Raw genomic sequence first — 25870 nt, 5'->3', positions numbered from 1 at the left:
GTGGCAACGCCGGTGCGTTCCCTGGTCTGGAGCCCGTACTCCGAGGTTGAAGCCATCCGTTCCGTAATACGCTCGGAACTGTTTTCTTCATTTTTGAGATTGGGTCTAATGCTGTGGCCAGGCGGCAGTGGAGTGGCGCGGCCTCTGCTCACTGCAGCTTCTACCTCCCAGGCTCAAGCGATCCTCCCGCCTCAGCCTCCCTCGTAGCTTTAACTACAAGCTCCCGCCACCACGCCCAGCTAATTTTTGTATTTTTTGTAGAGACGGGTTTCCAGGCTGGTCTGAAACCCCAGGGCTCAAGCGATACTCCCGCCTGGGCCTCCCAAGGTGCTGGTATTACAGACATCAGCCACCGCGCCTGGCAACTTTCTAGGAGGCCTCCTGCAGTGAAAATAAATTCCTCTGTGCCTGTGCCTCTCACTGCCCTGGCACCGCCATATTTCTGAGTTCACATCTTTCTCTAATTCACAAATTCCTTGCAGGGACTAGGTAGTACTTATTGCTCTTCGTAGTCCCAATGCCTGTTTAAATAGCATAAGCTCGATTTTTAAACGGACGTTTGCTTTTAAAAAATTGTCTTAGTGTGTGAAAATCACTGCCTTTATTCCTTGTAAACTTAGTTAACTCGTTGTAATCTTCAGGTTTAAAGTTTCGAATGAGTAAAATGGCATAAATAGCACCTGCCATTATAAGGTAGCTGAGTGAGATGATTGCTGTGAAGCACGCCCCAAGCTGTGCACCAGTTCCCCGCCAGGGACATCAGATTCACCTGGAAACTACTAAGTTTTAGCACATTCCCGGTCCTTATCCCAGACCTCCTGAATCAGACACTGGGGGTGAGGCCCAGCAATCTGTTTTAACAAACTTTATGACGATTCTGATGCATGCTCAAACTGAGGACCACCAAGAAATGGAAGCACAACAGACACAGGTTCGTCCCCACCTAACATCCATTCCTCCCGCCAATTCCTTCCTAAGGGAGCCCTGATTTGATTGCCAGATCTTGGGCAGAAACTTGGTCTAAATTAGCAGTTCTCATTATGGCCTCAGGACCCTTTACACCCTAAAATATTGGCACGACCAATAGTTTGTGTGTTATGACTATCAATATTTACCATATTAAAAATTAAATCAGAACATCTTAATACTTAACTTTTTAAAAACAGATGTTATACATTAATGAAATATTTTTATGGAAAACAATTATTTCCCAAATCCTCCTTCCCCCACTGGTGGATAGTATGACATTGTCAGTGGCATAAGCCTCCTCAGTAGCTGTGGTTTTTTTCTTTTTTTTTGGTAGACCCAGGGTCTATGTTGCCCAGGCTGGTCTCAAACTCCTGGCCTCAAGACGTCCCTCTGCCTCCGCCTCCCAAAGCGTTGAGATTACCGGTATGAGCCACCAAGCCCAGCCAGTTTTTTTCCATAGTCTATTTATAGGCGCAGCTGCTTAAGGAAGCCAGATGGCCCAGATGTCACCAGAGCTTCCTGACCCCTTGCGGAATACCAGAGGAAGATAAACAGGCGCCCTCCAGTTACCTTTAGATAATTAACATAATGCTAAAATCCTCTCCCCTAAAGAAAGCTCACTGGCATCTTGCGAACATGGACGTATGAAGCAGCATGTTCAGGGACTATGCCTGCTTGTCTGGAACTCCAGCCTGTGCATGCCCTTCATACCTCCCCCGCCCCTCAGCGAACTCTTTAAACTCCCCAGCCTCCCATCCCTCTGGGAGAAGGTGCCTTTAGAGCATGAGCTCCCCTTCTCCATTCTCTGGCTACTGAACGAAACCTGACTGCCTTTCAAAGTGGGCGTTCTTTCTTTGTGGCTGATATAAAGTAGGGAAAGAGGACAGTTTACCAGTGACGGCATCACTTTACATTTTTGCAAATATTTAATTTGTCTTAATAGAAGACAAGTAGATTCTCATATTTGCTTCTGAATTCAATCTGTTGCAAAATCACATCATGTAGCCTCTGGAAAATTCCATTGTACACATGAAAGAATGAGTGAAAATGGCAAATGTTTTAATATTATGAAAATAGTCTTTTAAAACCTCTTGAAATGGTCTCAGGGGTCTCCAGTGTTCCCCAAATAAGGCTTTGAGAACCATTTGTGCAAACTAATCACGATGGTTTCATTCTTTTCGCCACCATTGGTTTAGGGGTGGGCACAGGTCCCTGATGTAGCCAAGGAAAGGCAAGAGGCAATGTGCTTGATGGGATGGTGCTTTTAGAGATTTCCTCACCTCCTAAGGCGACACTAGAAGACAGGGGCATTTATCTACCTCTGGATCAAGTAAGGGGGCTGCACATAACATGCAACCAAAAGATGAAACCAACATAGAAAAATCTCAAGGAAGCAGAGCAAAGCCCAGATGTACAGTACCTGGAGTTGTCCTACCTCTGGACTTCTTGTATGTGAAATAATCTGTCAATTGTGTGCAAGGAGGCCATGGGTATGCTAAGGAAGGAGCAGATTATTTTCACTGGGGGAACTAAGGATAGCCATAAGGAAAAAGTAGCACTTGAGTTTATAATGAGAATGGAAGAGGAAAAAGGCGGAGGAAAAGGTGACTATTGTACAGACTATTTCCAGGTTCTTTCACTTTCTCTTGTTAAATCTGCCTGTCTTCCAAGCCTCCCCTCACCACTTCCCTCCTTAAATATCTTATTCCAGAAACTCAATAAAGCCTACAAACACATCAAGCAGAGTTTTCTTATGAGGGAAAAATGAGAAAGTAATCTTTTTTTTGCTTGCCATGATCAGCACAAACAAAATTTTTAAATGGTTCTTTATTCATAAACTTGATGCAAGTTTACAAAATTTACTGTACATTGCCAAATAAATCTGCAATTAAAAATAAAATCCATTAAACAAAGCATGCCAAATGTGCAGCTATCAGTCTGCTTGCCATCAGGATATTAAAGAATTCAACAATGTATTCAAGATTTAGCCTTAGGCTTAAGGAACTTTACTGATTTAAAGAATTCTGCCTTGTCACTTGTTATCTGAGCAACTGGCAATCAGAACTTTATACAAATGTAATCAAGTGAACAAGAATACCAGAAAATCTATTTACTGCTCTCTTAACCAAAATGGAATCAAAAGAAATTAAACACACACAATGTAGAAATGACACGTCTCTCAGATGTGGTTTACAAAGTTAAAAACTGAATCTCAAAGCTAATGCACAAGAAACACTTTTGAACTTTGTAACTGGTTTGTGCAGAAAAATGTGCTTCTGGATTTCTTGTTAAAAGTGCTTAAGAACTAGAATTTACTTTTAAATCAAACTTGGGTGTATAAAAAAATCTATTACCAACCAAAAAGGACTGATTCAGGTAAGGCAATAAAATGGAGAGTACCTTGATTTGAGTCAGGTTCTATAAAAAAATTAACATATGTAGAGTTTCTATTAATCTTTCAATGTAAAAGCCATTGTTTTGACATGGCAAAAATTACTGTAAGAGTCTCCAAATTAAGTATCTTTTTGTACTTAACTGCACAGCTTTTGCTCAAGGAGTCTTTGTGCCAATCACTTTATAAGTTTATTAGTTTACAAACGATTGCAACATCCCGTTAATAAAATGGAAACGTAAGATGACTTAGTATTTTAAATAACTTGAAGCTCTGTACTGTGGCTCTTGTTCATAAGAAACACTGAACCAACAAGCAACAGATTCAGCCCAGCCAAGACTCTGATGCCCCAGTGGAAATCACTACTCACAAGCCTTAATTGATACAGTTTTACACTGCTTTGCCTAAGAAGTACAATACAACTCAATTAAGAGTATTATCTTCAGGAAACAATTCATATCTTCACATAGTCATTAAAAAGTTTAACAATTTAATGAGTAGGTTTCCTATCACATTTTGGCAATATCATAAAATGGTTTTAGACATGAAAGAGCTATTATGATTTAGAAGGCCTTAAATTTTCTAAACCAATATTGAACATCGATTAAACCTGTATTGGCTGTAAATGGAACAATATATTGCAAATCCTTGTAACCCATGGGCTCAATATAGGAAAGTTACCCTAAAGCCTCAACTTCAGTAGCCTGATGTTGACTTGGCTGCTTTAAAAAGTTCACTTTTCAAGAAAAAGAGATAAGGAGTGGCCAGTATGTGTATTTATCAGGAAAAATACAGTAAAGGCCCCACTGCTCAGTCCAAGATATCTAAAATGAGCAAAATGCAAAGGCTGTAACTTATACTGGATGTCAGATGACAGATTATCCACTAAAATATCTATTAACTAACGTCTTCGGTACTGCTGTAATAGGGGCACTCAAAGCTTTTGTCTGCATGTTGGAAAGATTTTCTTTAAAGCAACATTAGTCCAAACATACAACAGTCAACATATTTAGCCATCTTCCTTTGGAGGGGTGTACCAGCCTGAAATAGAATGAAAAAAAAAAAGTTAAAATAATTCTTAAATAAATTAGAAGAACTGGCATGTAATAAGGTTAGCTACAATCTCTTTTCATAATTTTGGTGTTTAAAATCTACCGTAAAAAAAAAAAAAAAATATATATATATATATATATATATATATATATATATATATATATATTTTGAGACAGAGTTTCACTCTGTTACCTAGGCTGGAATGCAATGGCGCAAACTCAGCTCACTGCAACCTCCACCTCCCAGATCAAGCAATTCTCCTGCCTCAGCCTCCCAAGTAGCTGGGATTATAGGCATGCGCCACTATGCCCCACTAATTTTTTTTTTTTTGGTATTTAGTAGAGACAGGGTTTCACCATGTTGGTCAGGCTGGTCTCCAACTAATGACCTCAGGTGATCCACCCACCTCCACCTCCCCAAAGCGCTGGGATTACAGGTGTGAGCCACTGCACCCAGTCTACTGTAAAAATTAAACTTACACTTGGATTGGGAACACTGCATTTTGCTATTTCACAACAGAAAGTTATTTTCTATGAATAAATTGTACCTGAGTTTTCAACACAAGAGCTCTGTATTAATGGCATCTCTAGCTAAAGATGACTGTGGAATATTAGACTAAAAGAGTAAGTTTTATTCCACTTCAGTTCTATACTTGAAAGTAAGCCTCATGGAAAGTACTTATTTCCCCAAACAAAATCCTGGCGATTTAGAATACAAGGAACTTGGACTGTTATCAGAGCCATAACGTCATTTCACAATGACAAGGAAGCCATCGCAGCAGGTGCAGTGACTAAATGACTATGCCTAAAATCAGAGTTAGTAGCAGGCCAAACTAGAATCCATCTTGAGCTATTGTACAACATGGTGACTATAGTTAACAATATACTATATTCTTGAAAAATGTTAAGAGTGGATGTAAAGTGTCTCACCATAAAAATGATAACTATGTAAGGTGATGCCTAGGTTAATTAGCTAGATTTAGTCATTCCACAGTTATGTATACTTCAAAACTTTGTACACAATAAGTATAATGTCTATTTTTTTAAAATAACAAAAAAATTTTAAGATTTAAAAAAAAACAAAACCCTAGAAGTCATCTCTCCTGATTCTGACTCTATTACTCTTTCATCACAGCTAAGCTTACACATACCCACACTCTTTAAATACAGCATTTTCTATAAATATTTTTTGAATGCCAGTTGTAATGGTTAAGAAACAAAAACAAAGATAAGAAGAAATCTGTGTCCCAGGTTCCGCAAAAACCTAAGCTCTCTATAAAAAGGCAAATTAGACTAAGTACTGTTTAGTATGAAACTTTAGAATAGTATGAATATGCCAAGATCTATAAAGTATCGAAGTAGTACACAGGTTTCTTTGGATCTAATTTTGTGTGCTAGAAATTATTATTATGAAAACCTGGCCTTGTCCTCAAATTTATCGTTTCTCTCTTCTGCTTGAAAATTTTGTTTTGAATACTATTTCCATAAGTAAGCAATCACTGAAAGAGTGACAAGTTTGCTTTGTCATTAAAATAAGTGAGCACAAAACACAAATCTTAAGTCACAAACTGACACATTTCTAGCAAAGTAAAGAATACTTTACAGGCATGGTGGCTTGTGCCTACAGTCCAAGCTACTGGGGAGACTGAGGCAGGAGGATCACATCAGCCCAGGAGCTTGAGGCTGCAGTCCACTATGATCACGCCTGTAAACAACCACTGCACTCCAGTTACAACAGCAAGAACTCCATCTGTAAGGAGTTGCCTTTAACTCAGTTCCTAAGATTTCAAGTAAGTAAAGTGAGTCATTCATTAATCTACCAAAAAAAAAAAAAAAAAAAAAAATCTTGATTCTGACTCTGAGATACCTAGGCCAAGTGTATAGGATACAAAATTTTTGATTGAAGTACAATGTTAAGGTTTTGTGGTGCAATGGCTTACACCTGTAATCCCAGTACTTTGGGAGGCCGAGGCAGGCGGATCACAAAGTTAGGAGATCGAGACTATCCTGGCTAACACGGGGAAACCCGGTCTCTACTAAAAATACAAAAAAGGAGCCTGTAGTCCCAGCTACTCGGGAGGCTGAGGCAGGAGAATGGCATGAACCCGGGAGGCGGAGCTGGCAGTGAGCCGAGATAGTGCCACTGCACTCCAGCCGGGGTGACAGAGCGAGACTCTGTCTCAAAAAACAAATAAAATAAAATAAAATAAATAAAATAAATAAATAAATAAATAAATAAATAAAGATTTTGTATGCAGCACAAGTTTATTTCACCATGGTAACAGCATTTTAAGAAACTAAAGCAAAAACAGAAAAATAAAATGGTAAGTATTAATACATTATCTAAAACTTCTTAAATGGCAATAAACACTTACTGAATTAAACATACCATTTTTCTCATGTATCTGTACAATGGAATTATAGGATTGTTGGGCTCTTGCTAGATTATATTGATTCTGAAAGAGAATTACACATTTTAAATCAAAAGTGTAATTAGGTGAAAATTATTACAATAAATTTATGAATGCATCACACTGTGCTTAAAAGAACATGGGAAACTGACTATCTCCATTTCAAAAACAATTTTAACTTAATAGCCTCATTTCTCAGTTTCATTATTCTCTACAATTTTATAAAAATAACAAAACCAAAATTGTACCCCAATAAAACTCAACAAGCCTCACAGTTCATTTTTATAAGTCTTCCTACCATTGGACAAGTACAAAGCTTTCTGGTTCTAGAGTCCGTCTCCATATTGCTGAATCAAGTTAAAGGATTATATCTGGATGTTAATAAAACTCAAACTGTCTTCACACAATTTCTATTTTTAAAAAAACTACAAAATATTACTTTCAGATAAGAAAATATTAAGCTTCCACGACTATACATATGAATGACATTTTAAGTTAGAAATCTAAAGAATGCCCATAATTGTCACCATGCTTACTAAAGGAGCCCTCTTTTGATAAAAATATACGATCTTTTTAAGGAGCCAAATCTAGGATTAATTTTGTCACCATAAGTACAACCAACCTATATCTTCGCTTCGAATTAATATACCAGGAGCACTCTCCATAGTGGTACCCATCTATCCACTATATTATGTGGCAGAAATTTTTGCATAATAAATTCACACAGCACAAGACTCAAAAATGTCTACATCCTAAGTGAAAACTCTCCCTCCTACTTGGTGCCCTGAACACCCAGTTTCCTCCCGTTCATCCCCCTTCCTCCACACAAGTTAACCACTATTACCAATTTCTTGTATGTCCCTCTTTAAGATTATTCATGTACAGCCCACTGTTATTAGCCACTGTCCCTGGCTTTCCTTCACTAACACTTGCATGCTACAGACACTGGTCTGCCCCTTTTCTTGTCTAGCATATCTTGGAGAATGTTCCGTATCAGTATAGAACATACCTGTTTTAAACACTGAAATATTTCTATTATATGGATATTCAAATATTTAATCAGTCCCCTATTGGTGGACATCAGGGTTTCTCAATATTTTGCTGTTATAATGTTGCCAAGAGCAACCTTGTACGTATATCTGCTGAGTACTGGTAAAAATGTCCTAGAGTAGAGCTGCTGTGTCAAAAGATATATATGCGTTAGTAATTCTGAGATATTGCTAAATTGCCCTCTACATAACTGCACAAATGTGTCTGCCCACCAGCCATCTGTAAAAGTGCCTCGATGCAGCCTCACCAATGCAGTACTTCAAACATTTGTAGATTTCTGACAATATACTAGATGGACTCCCAGTATAGTTTTGATTTGTATTTCTATTGAGTGAGACTGAGCATGTCTCCATTATGTTCATGAGCCATTTATTTTTATTTCTGTAAACAGACTTTTTATACCCCCTTTTCCTATTTTTTTTAACATGTTAAATTTATGTAAGGACTTTTCCTATTTTTCTACAGGATAGTCTTTTTCAACATCTAAGAGCTCTTTAAAATAGTAAAGCCGGCCAGGCACGGTGGCTCACACCTGTAATCCCAGTACTTTGAGAGGCTGAGGCAGGTAGATCACCTGAGGCTGGGAGTTCGAGACCAGCCTGACCAACACGGAGAAACCCTGTCTCTACAAAAATACCAAATTAGCCAGGCGTGGTGGAGCACACCTGTAATCTCAGCTACTTGGGAGGCTGAGGCAGGAGAATCGCTTGAACCCAGGAGGCAGAGTTTGCAGTGAGCCCGAGATCATACCATTGCACTCCAGCCTGGGCAACAAGAGCAAAACTCCATCTCAAAAAAACAACAAGAACAAAACACAAAATAGTAAAGCCCTGTCATAATGCACCTAATAAACTAAACAAAAAATGTATAATGAAAAAGTTTTTGTTGTTATTGGTTTTTTTTTTTTGAGACGGAGTCTCGCTCTGTCGCCCAGGCTGGAGCGCAGTGGCGCGATCTCGGCTCACTGCAAGCTCCGCCTCCCGGGTTCACGCCATTCTCCTGCCTCAGCCACCCCAGTAGCTGGGACTACAGGCGCCCGCCACCACGCCCGGCTAATTTTTTGTATTTTTAGTAGAGACGGGGTTTCACCATGTTAGCCAGGATGGTCTCGATCTCCTGACCTTGTGACCCGCCCGCCTCGGCCTCCCAAAGTGCTGGGATTACAGGCAAAAAAGTTTTTGTTTTAGTACTTTCACAAAAAGGACAAAAATAAAAGAAACAAACTGGACGTAAAAACTATACATACCCTGAAACTCCCAAATGACTGTGAAGCAGTCACTTTCCAACCCTACTGCCCACCACCCAGAACACAAGGAGAAAATAAGAATGTTGGCCTTCCCCAGTCTCAGTTATCAGTAGCAAGGTACTCAAAAGCCCAGTTTAAACAAATGTTTCTGCAGAGACTTTACTGTACTGGGGGTCTAGCCCTTCCTATTCTTCTAACTCACTGATTTCTGCTTGTATATCTTTAATAATTTCCCCATTCTGCTTTCCTTCAGGTACTTTTAAGAGACAGTCTTGCTCTGTCACTCAGACTAGAGTGCAGTGGCTGGATCTCAGCTCACTGCAACCTTCACCTCCTGGGTTCAAGGAATTCTCCCGCCTCAGCCTCCTGAGTAGTTGGGACTACAGGCACCTGCCACAATGCCCAGCTAATTTTCATGTTTTGTTTTGTTTTGTTTTAACAGAGATGGGTTTCACCATGTTGCCCAGGGTGGTCTCGAACTCCTGAGCTCAGGCCATCCACTCATCTCAGCCTACGAAAGTGCTAGGATTATAGGAGTGAGCCACCGTCCCCGGCCTCCTTCAGGTTTTTATATTGTCCTTTCTAACAATCAGAGGCTTGATTCATTTTCATTCTTTTCTTAATGGCACAAGGATTTGGCAATGAACATTCCTCTGAGCTCTCCTTTAGTCTCTGATAAGTAATGATTGCATTATTGCTATTCTCTAGATATTCTGCAGTTTTAATTTCAAATCCCTGTTTGACCTAAGGGCTGTTTGCATCAGTTATACAATTCCAGAAAGAAGTATCTGTTTTCTGGTTTTATTATTAACTTATAGATTTAACTAAGATCAGAGAATGACATCTGTCCTTTTCTGTTTTTCAGTATTTGAAGTGTTGTTCATTGAAAAAGATTAGCTTCTTGAATGTTCCAGATAGGAAGAGGGAGGGAGAGGAGGGGAGAAAGGAATAGATAGAATTTTAGTAATTTTAATTATGGTTCAATTCTAAGCATTTTAAAATTTCATTTTACTTTTTAAAACTATGATTTACAAGTGTGTTTAATTTCCAAATTCACATAGCTTTTTGTTAATCTCTTCATTATTGCCTTCTAACCTTAATTGCTTCATATTTAAATTATATGGTGTGTATGGTACCGTTTTTAAATCGTCTGATTTTACGGATCTATAATTAATTTTTCTCCCATAGTCCATATATGCTTGAGAACGATCTATATCTAATTATTGGGTACAGAGGTCTATATTTGTCTACTATACCATGCCTGTTCACTGGTTATTCAAATCTACATATGGGCATTCTGTTTATCTTACTAGTAGTACGCAGGGTATGTTGAAATCTCCAACTATGATGGTGGACTTGTCAACTTCTCCCTGTGGTTTTATCAGTTTTTCCTGGGTATTTTGAGGCTATTTTGATAGGTACATAAAATACAAAAATTGCTATATCCTCCTAATTAACAGACTTATTATCAAATTGTTACTAATGCTTTCTGTTCCAGAATCCTATTTTGTTTGATACTAAAGCTGCATCATTTGTTTCTAGTTAATGTATACTGGCATATCTTTATCACTCTCCTTTATAAAAACTTTCAACCTTTCTGTACCTTCATATTTTAAATATATAGATTAAAACAGGTGGTAACTTTAGTCCATTTACATTTGTTGTGACTGATTTATATAGACTTGCTTCTATCACCTTTAGAACTTCTATTTCTCTCACTTTCTAGTATAATTCTAATATCTCCTCCTGGGATTCCACTAAGACATATTTTAGACCTCATTCTGATCTCTCCCCACCAACCCCACCAACTTCTGCCCTATCATCTATCCTCATGTCTCTCTGTGTAACATTCTAACTTATTTTTTTGAGATAATCATCTAATCAATTAATTCTCTTCTGGTGTCTAACCTACTGAGTTTCTTATTTCAACAATTACATTTTTTATTTTGAGACAGAGTCTCACTGTCACCAAGGCTGGAGTGGCGCGAACATGCCTCAGTGCAGCCTCGGTCTCCTGGGCTCAAGTGATCTTCCCACCTCAGCCTCCTGAGTAGCTGAGACTATAGACAGGTACCCCATACCCAGCTAATTGTTTTTTTAGGGTGGGGGGCATATTTTTTGTGTAGACGAGTTCTCACCATGTTCCCCAGGCTGGTCTCCAACTCCTGGGCTCAAGCCAGCCTCCTGCCTCGGCCTCCCAAAGTGCTGAGATTACAGGCGTGAGCCACCATACCCATCTACATTTTTTAATTTCTGTAAGTTCTATTTCATCCATTTTCTTTTCAGGTCTTCTTCATCATTCCTGGTGGTCTTGCTGCTTGCTCAATTTTATGATTCCATCTTTTTTTCTTTATATTCGATTTCACATATAACTATTTTCTCACAATTCTAATATCTGAAGTCTGTGTTCTGTATCTGATAATTCCAAAACCTACTGTCTTTGGGAAACATATCTATTATTTATTATTTCTGACAATTCTAAATATGTTGGGTTGACTATTTGAATGCTATGATTTGAGTGAATTCTTTTAATCTTTGGGAATCCTACAGGCTTAAATTAGAGATGCTTTCCTACAAAAAGTATCTGTGTCTGCTTCTGATGACAGCTGTGGATACAACTAACATGAGACCACTTTACCATCTTGCACAATCCTGAGATTCTCCAAGAGATCTGGCTCCCCACCCTTGCTCATTTATACACAGAAGACTAGACTGCTTAGTATAGGTAGTGACTCACTTCCTCCTACCCTGGAAAAAACAAAACAGATCTCTCTTCTGAATGTGATCACAGTCTAGGGGATTCTGTGGGAGAATAAGTGGAGGTTATGGGCAGCAGGGAAAGACAGATGCCTTTCCTGATCATAGAAATAGGTCAGAAGCTGCCCTAAAGACTGTGTGCTCCAGGATTTCACTATTTAACTCAACTACCATTCCCTCCATAGTGAATGGAAGCTTCATAAAGCACCATCTTGCCTTTAAACCACAAATTCTTGCTAAAAGTCATGGTAACAAACCTCCGGCTTTGGAAGGCTGTCTCACTAATGTCCTAAAATTAACATTACAGCCTATGCTTCAGGTTAACTGAAAAGAAAACCAGCCTGAACAACATCCTTATGTCCCATGGCTTGCTCTCAGCTCCTCTTGGTTGGGCCTAGGGCAGCCAGACTGTCTAGTTCCAATCCTTGTTCTGCCACTTGTCACCTCAGACAAGTTATCTAACTAACTTCTGTATGCTTCAGTTACCTCATCTACAAAATGCAGATAATAATAGCACCTACTTTTTAAGTTATTAAGAGGATTGAGTTAATAAAAAGATTAAAAAAAAAACTTGGTAAGCATAGGCACAGAGAAAAAAAAAAGTAAAAATAAACAAATGAAAAGACTAGAGCCTAGCACATAAAAGCTTACCAGGAATTAGTTCTATAACATGAACTCAATTTTTTAAAACTTCAAAGTACATATAATTTTTAATTTACTACAGTATACATAGCAATAATAAGTTTACAACTGTAAACATTTGTTTACAAATAAGTTTTTTTGTTTACAACTGTAAACTTATGTTTATCTACAGCAAATATAACAGACTAAAAAGAACAGATACGAAATCATTAAGTGATTATCAATTAGTATCTTTAATTTTCTTATAATTCCATATTTTCTATAGATCACTTTTGTAACAAGAAGAACACAAACCAAATGAAAATGAAACTATCTCAAAAAAGAATTAAGTCAAGACAGGAAGAAAGCTTATAAAGTTAATATAAAATGTATCTTATGGTTTATGTAAAATTCTTAACAGAAGTACCTTATTTGCTCCAAACTGCACTCTGGCTTTGCCTTTGACTAAGGTGGCATTTATTTGCATGATGACCGATTCTATTGAGTAGGCACTGCTCCAGCCCTACAGAAGAACAAAGTATCTCTAAAATACAGTAGTATTTCTGATTCCCACTTGGGAAGGCCTAACAAAATGGTATGTAACAACAGCAGCAAATCAGTGTTAAAAAGACTGTAGTCAAGGGGAAAAAGTAAAATTGGAACATTTCCAGAATCTCACAAAAAAAACAACAAACCAATGTTCTAAGTGCCCAACATGAGCAAATTAGAACCTTAAATAAAGGTCACTCTTAATGCCTATCCTAGCATAGATCAGCACCAAGTACAATGTCATTTTATTGGTTTACCTTTTTCATTCTTGAAAGTAGAAGCTATTTTAAAAATAAACTAAAATTTAAGAGTAGGAGCTATTAAAGAATTTTCTACTTACAATCTAATTTACATGATCAAAACACTAAATTGTGGGTGAAAATGGAGTATCGTAAGAAAAGTCACCTGTTTTGTGAGAAGTTCCATACATAATGCTCCTCCACCCAATACATACCTTAAAAAGAAAAAAGGAGTCATACAAAATTCTCGAGAATTATTCCTCCTTAAACAATTTCTAAGTGCCATTACCAAGAAAATATGCACACAAGTAAAGATGAGAAAATAACATGCAAACATGACAACAGTTGTTAGGGATACAGGACTATGGGTAATTTAAAAATTCTAATGTTATCACGCTAATGTAATCCCTCTGAAATTCTAGTCAATTTTTTCTAATGGTTCTTAGAACATAATACTTTCAGATTTGTATGATATCAGTAATTAAGAACTTAGCCCTAAATATTCCAAAGAATAGGGGCAGAAGAATCAGTTTCCTTAAATGGCATTCACGTGTTCTTTACATCTGAAACTTTCTCTACCATGTTACAGTCATGAGTTTTTCCCCTGACAATGACACTGACCTTACCCTATCCATGCTATGAACATCTGTATGGTTTTATGGTTCAAATTGTTTTTACCCATTCTGTTGTGAGAATCAAATGGTTCTGACCATGGAGCTTCTCTCTGGGACTCCCTTAAGTTCTTTCTAGGCCTGAAGACTATTCTCTGAACAAAAGATAACTTCTGGGGATGTACCAAATCTCCCATTAGAAAATCATTATTTAGATAACGATTTTTAACCTTTATCTTTCTCAAACAAAATTTCATTTCTCCTTCAATGTTATTTTAAATTTCAAAATACATAAATATCATGCCTTAAAAAATCAAGGGAATGATAGTTTTAGAACAAAAACTGTGGTAATTTTGAAAACACAAAAGCTAAGACCACTGATTAGGTCTGTGTGGACACCAAGTCCACCACAAATTGTTCTGTCCTCCGGGGCTCTGCCCATGCCTTTCCCTTGCTTGAGATTCCTACTGCTTCCTACCCTTCCAAATGCTGTATTTTCCCCCAGAAGACTTGCCAAGACCACTCTAGCCTGCACATCTTCCATTCCAGTTAACCAAAGGCATCTTTGTGTCAACTAACCAAATTACTTTGCAGACAAGGCATCTAAAAACTTTTACTGTAGACCACTAACATTAATAATTGTTATAGTGACAATATTTAATAATAAAATTAGGGAAAGAAGTCCTCTTCATCTCCCCCATGCTGGAGAATCCAAGCAAGTGTCTCTCCCCACTTGCTTTGCCCAAACCCTGGGACCTTTCAAAGTGAAAGATTAATCTAAAAGTGAAAGAAAATCTAAAAGAAAAACTCTCCAAAAATTTAAATTCAGGCGAAGGTTCATGGGATTAAATTTTTTGTGTGTGTATTCTATTTCTGAAACATAGAAATCTATCTTCCACTCTTTAACTCTCCTACTGGGCTACAAGAGTATTGTATATAATGTGCACTCACTGATTTAACAGAATTAGAAGATCCAGGTACTCATTTAGATTTTGGTTCCACAATTGCTGAAAGCTTAATAATCGGTTGATGAGTTAACATCACACACAATCTTCAAATTTTGGAAATGCTGATGGTAGACAGGAACTTGTTTCGGGAAAAGGAAGTCTACAGTAGACATTTTACCTATTATCCAGTCACAACCACCTTTCCTTTAAGGTACCCCACTCTTCCTTTGAGGATGCAGAGTCTTAACAGGTGGGGGGAAGAAAGGGAGTTTTTGGATTTTCAGGTCAAAAAGTGCATTTGTACAAGTACGTAATAACTACACAAACGTTTGTTGAACACAAGACAAGTAGTTCTAGTACCTACGCAAAAAGTAAGATAACTAAACTTTTCCTTAATATACACTTTCAGCAGCATCGACACCTAAAAGTGGCCGATTCTACTTCTGTATTAAATTACATTCATTTTGTCAACAAGTGTTCCAAATTCTTACTGCTCTTTGCCTCCAAAGGGTTCCTGCTGAATACTGAGACAGTTCAAGAATACTAAGGAAAAAAACATTAATGATCTAAGTAAGGGTCATCTAAGGATAACATGCCATATATATGGACACAGTAATACTGTATTTTCAACTTTAAAAAAGTTCAGTTGCCAAAGTTGTACAGCAAACACTATCCTAAGCTTAGCCTCTTCAGATATTTGATTTAAAAATCACTATAAAAAACACCAGTCACAAAAAGCCACATTTTATATGATTCTATTTATATGAAATGTCCAAGATAGGCAAATCTACAGAGATAAAAATTAGATGAGAGGTTGCCAGGATCAATGGTGGGGGAAACGGGTACAGGGAGTGACTGCTAATCAGTACGGGGTTTCTTTTTGAAGTCATGAAAATGTTCTGAAATTAGGTAGTAGTAATGACTGCACAACTCTGTGAATATACTAACAACCACCAAATTGTACACTTCGAAGCGTTTTATCATATATAAACTGTATCACAATAAAGCTGTTAATTTAAAAAATGTTTGGTTATGTCAAGAAATAAAGAAGTAGGGTCATAACTAGAAGATATGGGATATGAAATACATAGAACAAAACTGCTCAATAATCTATCTAGAATCACACAATGCTCAAGCTTTACCCTGATTGAGATGGCAAGCTTTTACTTCTTCCCAAGTCAGCAAATAATTCCTCCTCCTCACTTAATAGTTGACTATGAAGAGCAAGCCATTTTGATTTTGCCTCCAATGAGCTTTCACATTTCATTCCTCCTTCCACTCCCATGACTACCAAACCAACGTAGGTTCTCCTCACTTCACTCTAAGACAACAGCGTGGCCCTCAACTACTGTCACACTCTTCTAGGCTCTGTGAGCACAGTGTGTCTCATATTCTCTTCTGCTGTCACCAGATTTACTTTACAATAGTTTCTTTACTGTCACTCCCCTGTTTCTCAACCAGTTATACAGAAAGATGAATAGCCAGGTATCTAGTCTACTTAGCAGAGGGGGGAAAAAAAAAAAAAAAGATCTTTTGCCAGTCCACAGACCTGTTTAAGTACAAGATATTACATCAGCACTATTTCCTAAAACTCTTCTACATGAGTCCTACCCTCCTTGTGTTATAGCTCAAACTGGTCTGGTATACTCTGAGTATCTCATTCTCTTTCCTAGATAACTGATTGTGTTTACTTTTCACCTATGTAAATCATTTTCCTTCAACCTCCACCAGCTGACCAAACCCGACACTCACATTTCACTGCCCAGCTGGGATCTCACCTACTTCATGAAGTCTTCAGGTCACTATTGCCAGAGCAACTCTTTGCTGCTTTAAACCTCTGATAAATTAAGTCCATGGTTAGCATTTGATAATCAATGGAGTACTTAGTACTTTTAATCCCCTCTTATATAGCTGGCATTTGGTATAATGAAAGACACTTTATTAGGAATCAGAAGATTTATTTGAGTAGGTCACAAGCTGACTTATTCAAATTATTCATTTGAATAATGAGAACAATAACACTGTGGCAAAAAAGAATCAATTAAGAAACTATGTAACAGATTTTAAAACTGAAAATGGCATTATGCATAAAGTATTTGTCTCTATTCTAGGTGGTAAACTAAGGTCATGAACTTAAATTCTTAGAATTCTTACAATAAAATGTTGAAAAGCTATACTGGCCAATTTTATAATCACATTTCAAAATGTTCTGATTTAAAAAAAAAAAAAAATTTGAGACGGACTCTCGCCCTATTGCCCAGGCTGGACTGCAACCTCCACCTCCTGGGTTCAAGCGATTCTCCTGCCTCAGCTTCCCAATGAGCTGGGATTACAGGCACCCACCACCATGCCCAGCTAATTTTTGTATTTTTAGTAGAGACGGGGTTTTGCCATGTTGGCCAGGCTGGTCTCAAACTCCTGACTCAGATGATCCACCTGCCTTGGCCTCCGAAAGTGCTGGGATTACAGGCGTGAGCCACCACATCTGGCTGATAAAAATGTTTTTATGTATTTATTCTGAATTTGCAAATTTCTTCCAAATCTTTTCCTTGATCTTTTTTTTCTCTCAAATAAGATTTTGAACAAAAAATGACCTGTCTTCCTTTTCCCATGCTTATGGGAATACTGAGTAAACATCACAATTTTATAAACAAGCACATAAAACTAAAGCACAATAGTTGGCCAGGCAGTGGCTCATGCCATAATCCCAGCACTTTGGGAGGCCCAGGTGGATGGATCACTTGAGGCCAGGAGTTTGAGACCAGCCTGGCCAACATGGTGAAACCCTGTCTCTACTAAAAATACAAAAATTAGCTGGGCATGGTGGCGCATGCCTATAGTCCCAGCTACTCAGGAGGCTGAGGCAGGAGAATGGCTTGAACCCGGGAGGCATTGGTTGCAGTGAGCCAAGATTGTGCCACTGCACTCCAGCCTGGGCAACAGAGTGAGACTCTGTCTCAAAAAAAAAAAACTAAAGCACAATAGTTATGTCATTTCTCCCCAGTCAGTAAAGGCTTCGTTAAAGATATTTTAACATTAAACTATGAAAAACGTAAGAACTATGACTTGGTGGCTAGTAAAAGACTGGTGTTGTCAGCAAGAGAAAGGTTAAACATTTACTGTTTTTCAGTCTTGTGTTTATTTTGTATATGTAAATATTTGGCTGCGTTACCTAACATTCAACTTCCAAAACTGATCATGAGGTTTTATGACAAGAGAAGTACTTTTTATAGCAATTTTACTGCCTGATCCAAAAACAGTCTACGGAAGCTTTAAAGGTAACAAAAGAAAACTGTACACAATTCTAAACAACTATTTCACACCCAACCTGGGATTTCCACTCACTGTAATAATATATTTGTGATCAACTTTGTAACAACCTGTCAAAAGGAGACCTCTAACATCTGCTCATGAAGGAATCCTTCAGCATTTCCTGCTCTGCAGCAGAAAACACATGGGAATCACTCAGAACTCCAGATTTCCAACAGAACAGCCTTTCCCAGAGAGTAAGCCAGAGGACACCGTCCTGAGATGCTATCGTGTAAATTATTAAACAAATTTGGGAAAAATAGAAAACAGCATTAAGCCTCCAAGAAGTCCTTTGGTAAAAGATATTCTGAACCTGGTTTCCCAAAACCTTGCAGTCCCCTCAAAACAAACATCTATTAACAAACCACTAGGCGGGGTGCGGTAGCTCACGCGTGTAATCCCAGCACTTTGGGAGGCTGAGGCAGGCGGATCACAAGGTCAAGAGATAGAGACCATCCTGGCCAACATGGTGAAACCCCATCTCCACTAAAAACACAAAAATTAGCTGGACATGGTGGCGCACGCCTGTAGTCCTAGCTACTCGGGAGGCTAAGGCAGGAGAATTGTTTGAACCCAGGAAGGCAGAGGTTGCAGTGAGCCGAGATCACGCCACTGCATTTCAGCCTGGTGACAGTGAGACCCCGTCTCAAAAAACAAATAAAAAAAAAACCCACTATATTAGTGCTTACAGAACATTTTGAGAGCTATGGCAAAGATTAGGTTGCAGGTGTCAGGTAAGTAAACTCTTAAGAAACAATACTGAAAAAAATAAAATTAAGAAATATTTAAAAACAAAAAAGGACAAAAAATAATAAAATAATTTTGAAAAACAATATTGGGCCAGGCACAGTGGCTTAGACTTGTAATCCCAGTACTTTGCAAGGCTGAGGCGGGTAAGATGGCTTCAGCCCAGGAGTTCAAGACCAGCCTGAGCAATATGGCAAAACCCCATCTCTACCAAAAATACAAAAATTAGCTGGGCATGGTGGCATCCCAGCTACTCAGGAGGCTGAGGTGGGAAGATATCTTGAGCCCAGGAGGCAGAGATTGCAGTGAGCCATGACGGCACCACTGCACTCCAGCCTGAGCAACAAAGCGAGAACCTATCTCAATAAATAAATAAGTAAAAATAAATTATATTGCTTTACCATGTGGCAGAACTCAAAATGAGCTCAGCATATCCATATGTAATACTAAAGGTTAAAAAAACAAACACACACTTTTTGTTTCTCTGAGCTTTACAGATGGACACCATGCCCAAATAACTATTCTGTAGTATCAACACCAAAGTTAGTATGTATTCTGACTACACAGAAATGATTCTTAACAGGATTTTAGCCCCCAAAACACATATATAAGCATGTAAAGCAAATATAACTAAAAATAACTGTAGGAACAAAGCTCTTCTGGAGAAAGTTCTGAAGTCTGAAGCAGTCACTCATATTTTTACCCTAAATGCAACTATTACTATCTCAACCATAGAAATGATCAAAGGAAAGGCTGGATATATTTAGATTTTAACCACCATAATGTAGATTATGTCACATAATAGAATTAGTCACCCGAGTGTTGGAACATTCTCAAGTTAAACTGCTCATACTTTGAGGGCCTACTGAACATTTCATAACTAACCTAACAAATTGTGATCTTTTCCCCACCTTCTGTAAGACTTCCAACCATAAAAAGAAGCAATACAATTACCATTTGACCCTACTAAACTGCAAGTATTACCTCTAGGAGTAATTAGCCAGTTCCATAGGTCCATGAGATTTTCCCATGATTATCCCTAAAAGTACCAATTAGGATCACAGGCATGTGGGGACCATTCTCTAATCGTAACATTCTCTAAACCCTCAATCACAATTTACATTTGAAAACATTAGCTTTTTTATGGTAAAAAGTATGTGTGTATATATACATGTGTGTATGTGTGTGTGTGTGTATATGTATAAATACGTGTGTGTATGAATCATTAAAAACTTTACCTATCAACAACATAATGCTTTACAACTAATGGTTCTAGGTGTGGGCCCCAGAACAACAGCATCAACTTCACCTGGAAACTTCTTAAAAATGTAAATACTCAGGCCCCACCACAGACCTACTGAATCAGAAACCCTGGGACTAGCTCTCCAAATGTTTCTGGTACACACTATATTTAGAAGGAAAAAAAAAAAAAAATGTAGGCCAGGCACGGTGGCCTCATGCCTGTAATCCCAGCACTTTGGGAGGCCAAGGTGGGAGGATCACTTGAGCCCAGGAATTCAAGACCAGCCAGGGCAACATAGTGAGATCTCGTCTCTATAAAAAAAAATTTTTTTTAACTGAAAAAAATTTCTTTTTAAGTAGTCACTTAAACTTACCCTCCTGAGAGAACAGGTAACACCACTCGAACAAATGGAGGATCAAATGGAAAGTTATCCTAAAAAGCAAATAAGCAAGTTTAATTAATTTAAAGAACATCCTTAATGTTATACTATTTAGAAGATTTTAAAAGATACTATAAAGAATGTGTACATTTATTATCAGATAATGGGTAAGAGTCATAAAATTAGTACCCAAAACCAAAATGAAAACCAAAGCAAATAAAAATGAAGTTAAAATCAGGCCCAAACAGAACAGCATTATGGTAAACTGATGAAACACATGAAGGGGTTCCACTTCACTAGAACTATATAAAGGAACCATTCCAATAATGATAGACTAGGTAACTTAGATAAATCTTCTGACTGAGAACTAGAAAGGTGAACAAAACATAATAATTTCAAGGCTAAGAAAAGGGAACACCAGAGAGCAGGATCTTTTTTTTCCCCCTTGGTTTTCTTCCAATTACAGAAGAGAAAAAGAAGAGGTTCAGAAGCTGAGCTAGAACTCACAGACTCACAGAGCTCACAGGGAGATAAATACTGGAGCTCAGCGTCCACCGAGGACAGGCCCTGCTAAGTCTCCCGCTCCTTAGGTTGGGACCCTGAAGAACAAACTGCAAATTGCCCTGACAGGGAATGACAGCCAGTTTTAATCATCTCAATCCCTGACTGGATGAGGCAATCCTGGGTTGCTAATTTCCAAGCCCCTGGCAGGGGCATATGTAAATCCTGTCTGGAGAAGATTAAGCTTCAAATTGAAGCTTCCAAGGCTTCAAATTAGTTCTACAATTTTTCATATATAACGTCTATCACTAAAAATAAGCCATGAGACTTAAAAGATGAAATAATAGAAAACAAGAGAAGCAAATAATACACATAACCACAAGGGGTCAAGATAACAGAGTTAACTCTGTTGAACATAAGCAAGGAAAGAAAAGACAAGACTGAAAGCCTAGCAGAGAAATGCAAATTATAAAAACGAACCATATGGAAATTCTGAAATTTAGAAATACAACAGCTGAAATTAGCAGCTTAATGGATAAGTTTAACCACAGCAAGTAACTTAGCAGAAGCGAGATTCAGTAAACTAGAAAATAAGTCAGAAAGATAAAATGGTAGAAAATGCAGAAAATAAAAAAGATAATATATTGAAAAGTTTATCACATACTTAGAGTCCTGGAAGAAATAAAAGAATGGGACAGAACCAATACCTGAAGATATGGTTGCTGAGAATTTTCCAAATCTGATCAAAGACTTCACAAGATTTAACCACCATAAATACTTCAAGAGAAACAATGGAAGCTAGGATAAGAGAATGATATCTTCGAGGCACTGAAAGAAACTGCCAACCTAGAAACTTAACCTCAATGAAAACACTCTTCAAAAATGAAATAAAGGCCGGGCACGGTGGCTCACGCCTGTAACCCCAGCACTTTGGGAGGCTGAGGTGGGCGGATTATCTGAGTTCAGGAGTTCAAGACCAGCCTGACCAACATGGAGAAACCCCATCTCTACTAAAAATACAAAATCAGCTGGGCGTGGTGGTGCATGCCTGTAATCCCAGCTACACAGGAAGGCTGAGGAAGGAGAATCGCTTGAACCCGGGAGGTAGAGCTTGCGGTGAGTTGAGATTGCACCACTGTACTCCAGCCTGGGCAACAAGAGTGAAACTCGGTCTCAAAAAAAAAAAAAAAAAAAAAAGAAAAAGAAAAAGGAAGGTTTTTTTTGGTCTTCAGACTCACACTAAAGGAAATATTAAAGGTTATTTTCAGACAGGAGAAAGAGGATCCTCAATGAAAATGTGGAGAATAAAGACCATAAAAAAGAGCAAATATGCATGTGGATCTAAGTGGATAGTGACTAATTATATAATTATGTATAGGGTTTTAGGTAAGTATAGAACTAAAATGCATGACGACAGCAGCATATATATGGCAGGGAGGACATGAACTCAGTGTTCTAAGGTCCTTGTATTGACAAGGAAAAGGAAAAAATATAAATTTACAAGTTTATATTAGACTTTGACAAGTCAAAGACATATTGTAACTGTAGGGTAGTAAAGAAGAATAAGAACTACCACGCTGACAGAAGTAGGAAACTAGAGTAATCAAAAAATCCAAAGAAAGATGAAAAGGAGTGTGAAGCAAGAAGGACAAATAGGAATGAATCTGTAAGATGGAGATTCAGACCCAAGTATCAGCAATAATGAATGGGTCCAATTAAAAGACAAGGATCATCAGACTTGATAAAAATATATGAAGAGAGGAAGATGATATAAAATGAGGGATAAGAAATCATTTTCTAACTTGCAATAGAAATGTAAGATTATCCACAAGATACCAACTTAATGACACAAGATACCAACTTAACAACAGTTATTATAATCTACTTTCAAATAAAGTAGCTCACCTTTCATCTATATTTAACAGACATAATGAAAGGTATAGAGGTTGATGTAAGCTTGGTAAAGTACAATTTCATTTAACCTCCTATTATTTAGATCTTTAAACATGTGAATCCCTAATGAGTGACTACAAAACCTCTTCATTATGTATGATTTAATTCATTTTAAACAGTTCAGAATAACTCTTCTACATCAAAATCTGGGGGCTCTATTCCATAAAGTCTATACCCTGGAACTCAGGAATCCAGATTTTACAGAAATAAAAAGTTCCTCAGGGAGGAAAAAAAAGGTTGAGGGTGACTGTTAAAATGAAGTTTCAGTTACCTTAGTATATATTAACTCAGAAACAGACTCTCAGGCTCTATAAAGGATCTCAGAAAGTTATCTGAGATCTTAACATCTTAGCCATCTAAGTTATTAAGGAAGAGGAACATTCTATTTTTAAAGACTACATCACCAAATGGCTCTAAATAGTTACAAATCGCTTCCTCACATTGAGTTGAAAATCACCTCTTTGTAATTTGACTTACTAGTTTCATGCCCTGCATTCACCAAAAGCAAATAAAAGCTAATGCTTCCATATACACAGTCCTTCAAATAGCTGAAGACAAGATAACATCAACCCTCATGTTCTCCTCTCCAAATCCACAATTTCACCAGCTATCCTAGGACACGGAATACAATCAATCTCTTCCCAATCCTGGCTATTATTCTCTAAATGAACCTAAGTTTATCTAAATAGACCCTTCTTAAAGTACTACCTCAGAATTCAATTCAGTAATTCAGATGCTGCCCGAAACACCAAAAAGTTTCTTCCTTAAAAATATAGCAAGTTGGATTTACCAAGTTGCTGACAAGGTCACATTCCCTCCTGCCCCAACTCCCACCTTTGTGTTATGCTTTATCTCAAGTTCCATTTTTCTTATTATTCAAGTTGTCACCGTGGACATCAGAGGCCATAAATATATACTGTTCTGGCTCTTTCCTGCAAATCTTTCTGAGTCATACCTGCTATCCTCCAAAGTCTGTGAATCCCGATACTAATAACTTGGCAATTCAGTTTAAGGTCCTCTTCATAAGGTCAGTTAGCTCAAGGCAATCACATTCTTCCTAGGCCTCTCAAGAAATACTCCAACCCCAGAAAAGGGCCTTCTTTCTGGTATCAGGAGCCATGGTCCAGAAACACAAATCCAATAGAAATTCAGCCATTTACCTCCCAGATCGTCCCCTCCCTGAAGTTCTACCTAGAGCAGGAAAAAATAATGAAAACACTACCTATAGTCACAAATCCTCCAGTTTCCTGGCCAATATTTCATATTCCCGTAAAGATACCTTTCAAAGAGGAAGTGACAAGGGAGGGGCACACCGGGGGCTACAGGGACGGATAAAAAAAAAATGGTTCTATTTCTTAAGTTTGGTGTTAGGCATAAGGACATATAATTTAATTTTTTTAAAAAGAAAGATACCTTCCTTTTTTGTGTGTTTTGTTTTTTGTTTTTGGCCTGGGTGCTTTATTCGTTCCCCCATATGAATTAGTAAAAATGTAGCCATTAGCAACTTCAGTCAATATATACCAGACTCATATTTTAGGAAGACAACCCAGTTGACAACCACAACAGTTTCTATAATAACGAAAGTAAGAGATAATACTGACATTTGGGTCACTTCAAGAAAGTTCAATCATAAGATATATCCCCAAGCAAAAACACACACATAAAAAAGCTACGTAAGAAGCTTTTAGAAAATTACTACCTTTTTGTAAGTACAAAGGAAGTATTGCTTTTTCCATCAAAATATCTCATATATCCACAGATTTTAAACCATTACATCTCATCCAGATCCATATTAAATCACGCCTGTAATCCCAGCACTTTGGAAGGCCAAGGAAGTGTACCATGAGGTCAGGAGTTCAAAACCAGCCTGGCCAAGATGGTGAAACCCCATCTCTACTAAAAATACAAAAATTATACGGACATGGTGGCACATGCCTATAATCCCAGCTACTCAGGGGGCTGGGGCAGAGAACTGCTTAAACCCGGGAGGCAGAGGTTGCAGTGAGCCAAGATTGCGCCACCACACGCCAGCCTGGGCCACTGCACTCCAGCCTGGGCAACAGAGCAAGATTCTGTCTCAAAAAAAAAAAAAAAAATCATTAACATTTTTTCTAGATTCCATTGCTATTCTTTAACCATTATTTTTAGCATCTTTAAAATACTTATTAGGCCAGGTGTGGTGGCTCACACCTATAATCCCAGCACTTTGGGAGGCCGAGGCAGGCAGATCACCTGAGGTTAGGAATTCAAGACCAACCTGGCAAACATGGTGAAACCCCGTCTCTACTAAAAATAAAAAAATTAGCTGGGCATGGTGACATGCATCTGTAATCCCAGCTACTCAGGAGGCTGAGGCAGGAGAATCACTTGAACCTAGGAGGCAGAGGTTGCAGTGAGCCGAAACTGTGCCACTGAACTCCAGCCTGGGCAACAGAGCAAGACTCCGTCTCAAAAAACAAACAAACAAACAAACAAAAACCTTATTAAATATAACACATAAATTCAGAAAAGTACATAAAATATAGAGATATACCTTAAGAAGCTATTGTAAATTATGTGCTCAAGTAACCATCAACCTGGCCCAGAAATATATTCCAGCCAGTATCCAAGAAGCCTGCACAGATATACCTTTCAGTTCACACCTCCCTACCTCCCACCTAGATGGACTCCTTACCCTAACCTGTATGTAATCACCTCTTTGTTCTTGGACAGTTTTCCTCTTTGGGCAGTTTTACTGCTCACGTATGAATCCATAAATAAGTGTTTCTCAGTTTTCTTTTCATTTTTGCCCCCCTAAGAAGCCTTTTTAGAAGTTTTCTTCCTAGTTTTACCCCCCTGCTCCATGGAATTTTAACACCATAGATAAATCGTATATCTGTTTATGTTCTGTGGCC

The 25870-nt window shown here is 38.0% G+C and overlaps 1 protein-coding gene across 15 annotated transcripts in view; it reads right to left on the bottom strand.

Moving 5' to 3' along the window:
• Window positions 1-2781: 2781 nt before the first annotated feature.
• Window positions 2782-25870, bottom strand: part of UBE2Q2 (ubiquitin conjugating enzyme E2 Q2) — a 59574-nt gene continuing 36485 nt past the window's right edge. For 5 of the 15 annotated variants that reach the window (XM_001145531.6, XM_009429594.5, XM_009429586.5 and 2 more), the window contains 5 exons: window positions 20517-20575; window positions 13453-13501; window positions 12926-13021; window positions 6803-6869; window positions 2782-4402 (listed from right to left, as the gene is read on the bottom strand). In XM_001145531.6, coding sequence (XP_001145531.1) covers window positions 4371-4402; window positions 6803-6869; window positions 12926-13021; window positions 13453-13501; window positions 20517-20575 — 303 coding nt within the window. In that variant the 3' untranslated portion in view covers window positions 2782-4370. Of the gene's footprint in view, window positions 4403-6788; window positions 6870-12925; window positions 13022-13452; window positions 13502-20516; window positions 20576-23931; window positions 24168-25870 lie in introns of all 15 variants that reach the window. The other 10 variants (XM_009429589.5, XM_009429593.5, XM_009429585.5 and 7 more) reach the window with 6 other exon arrangements.

This window comes from Pan troglodytes, chromosome 16 (assembly GCF_028858775.2).
Source record: "Pan troglodytes isolate AG18354 chromosome 16, NHGRI_mPanTro3-v2.0_pri, whole genome shotgun sequence".
In the NCBI taxonomy this organism is placed as follows: Eukaryota; Metazoa; Chordata; class Mammalia; order Primates; family Hominidae; genus Pan; species Pan troglodytes.
Note: the sequence above shows the minus strand (reverse complement) of the source record. Positions and strands in the feature narration are given on the sequence as shown.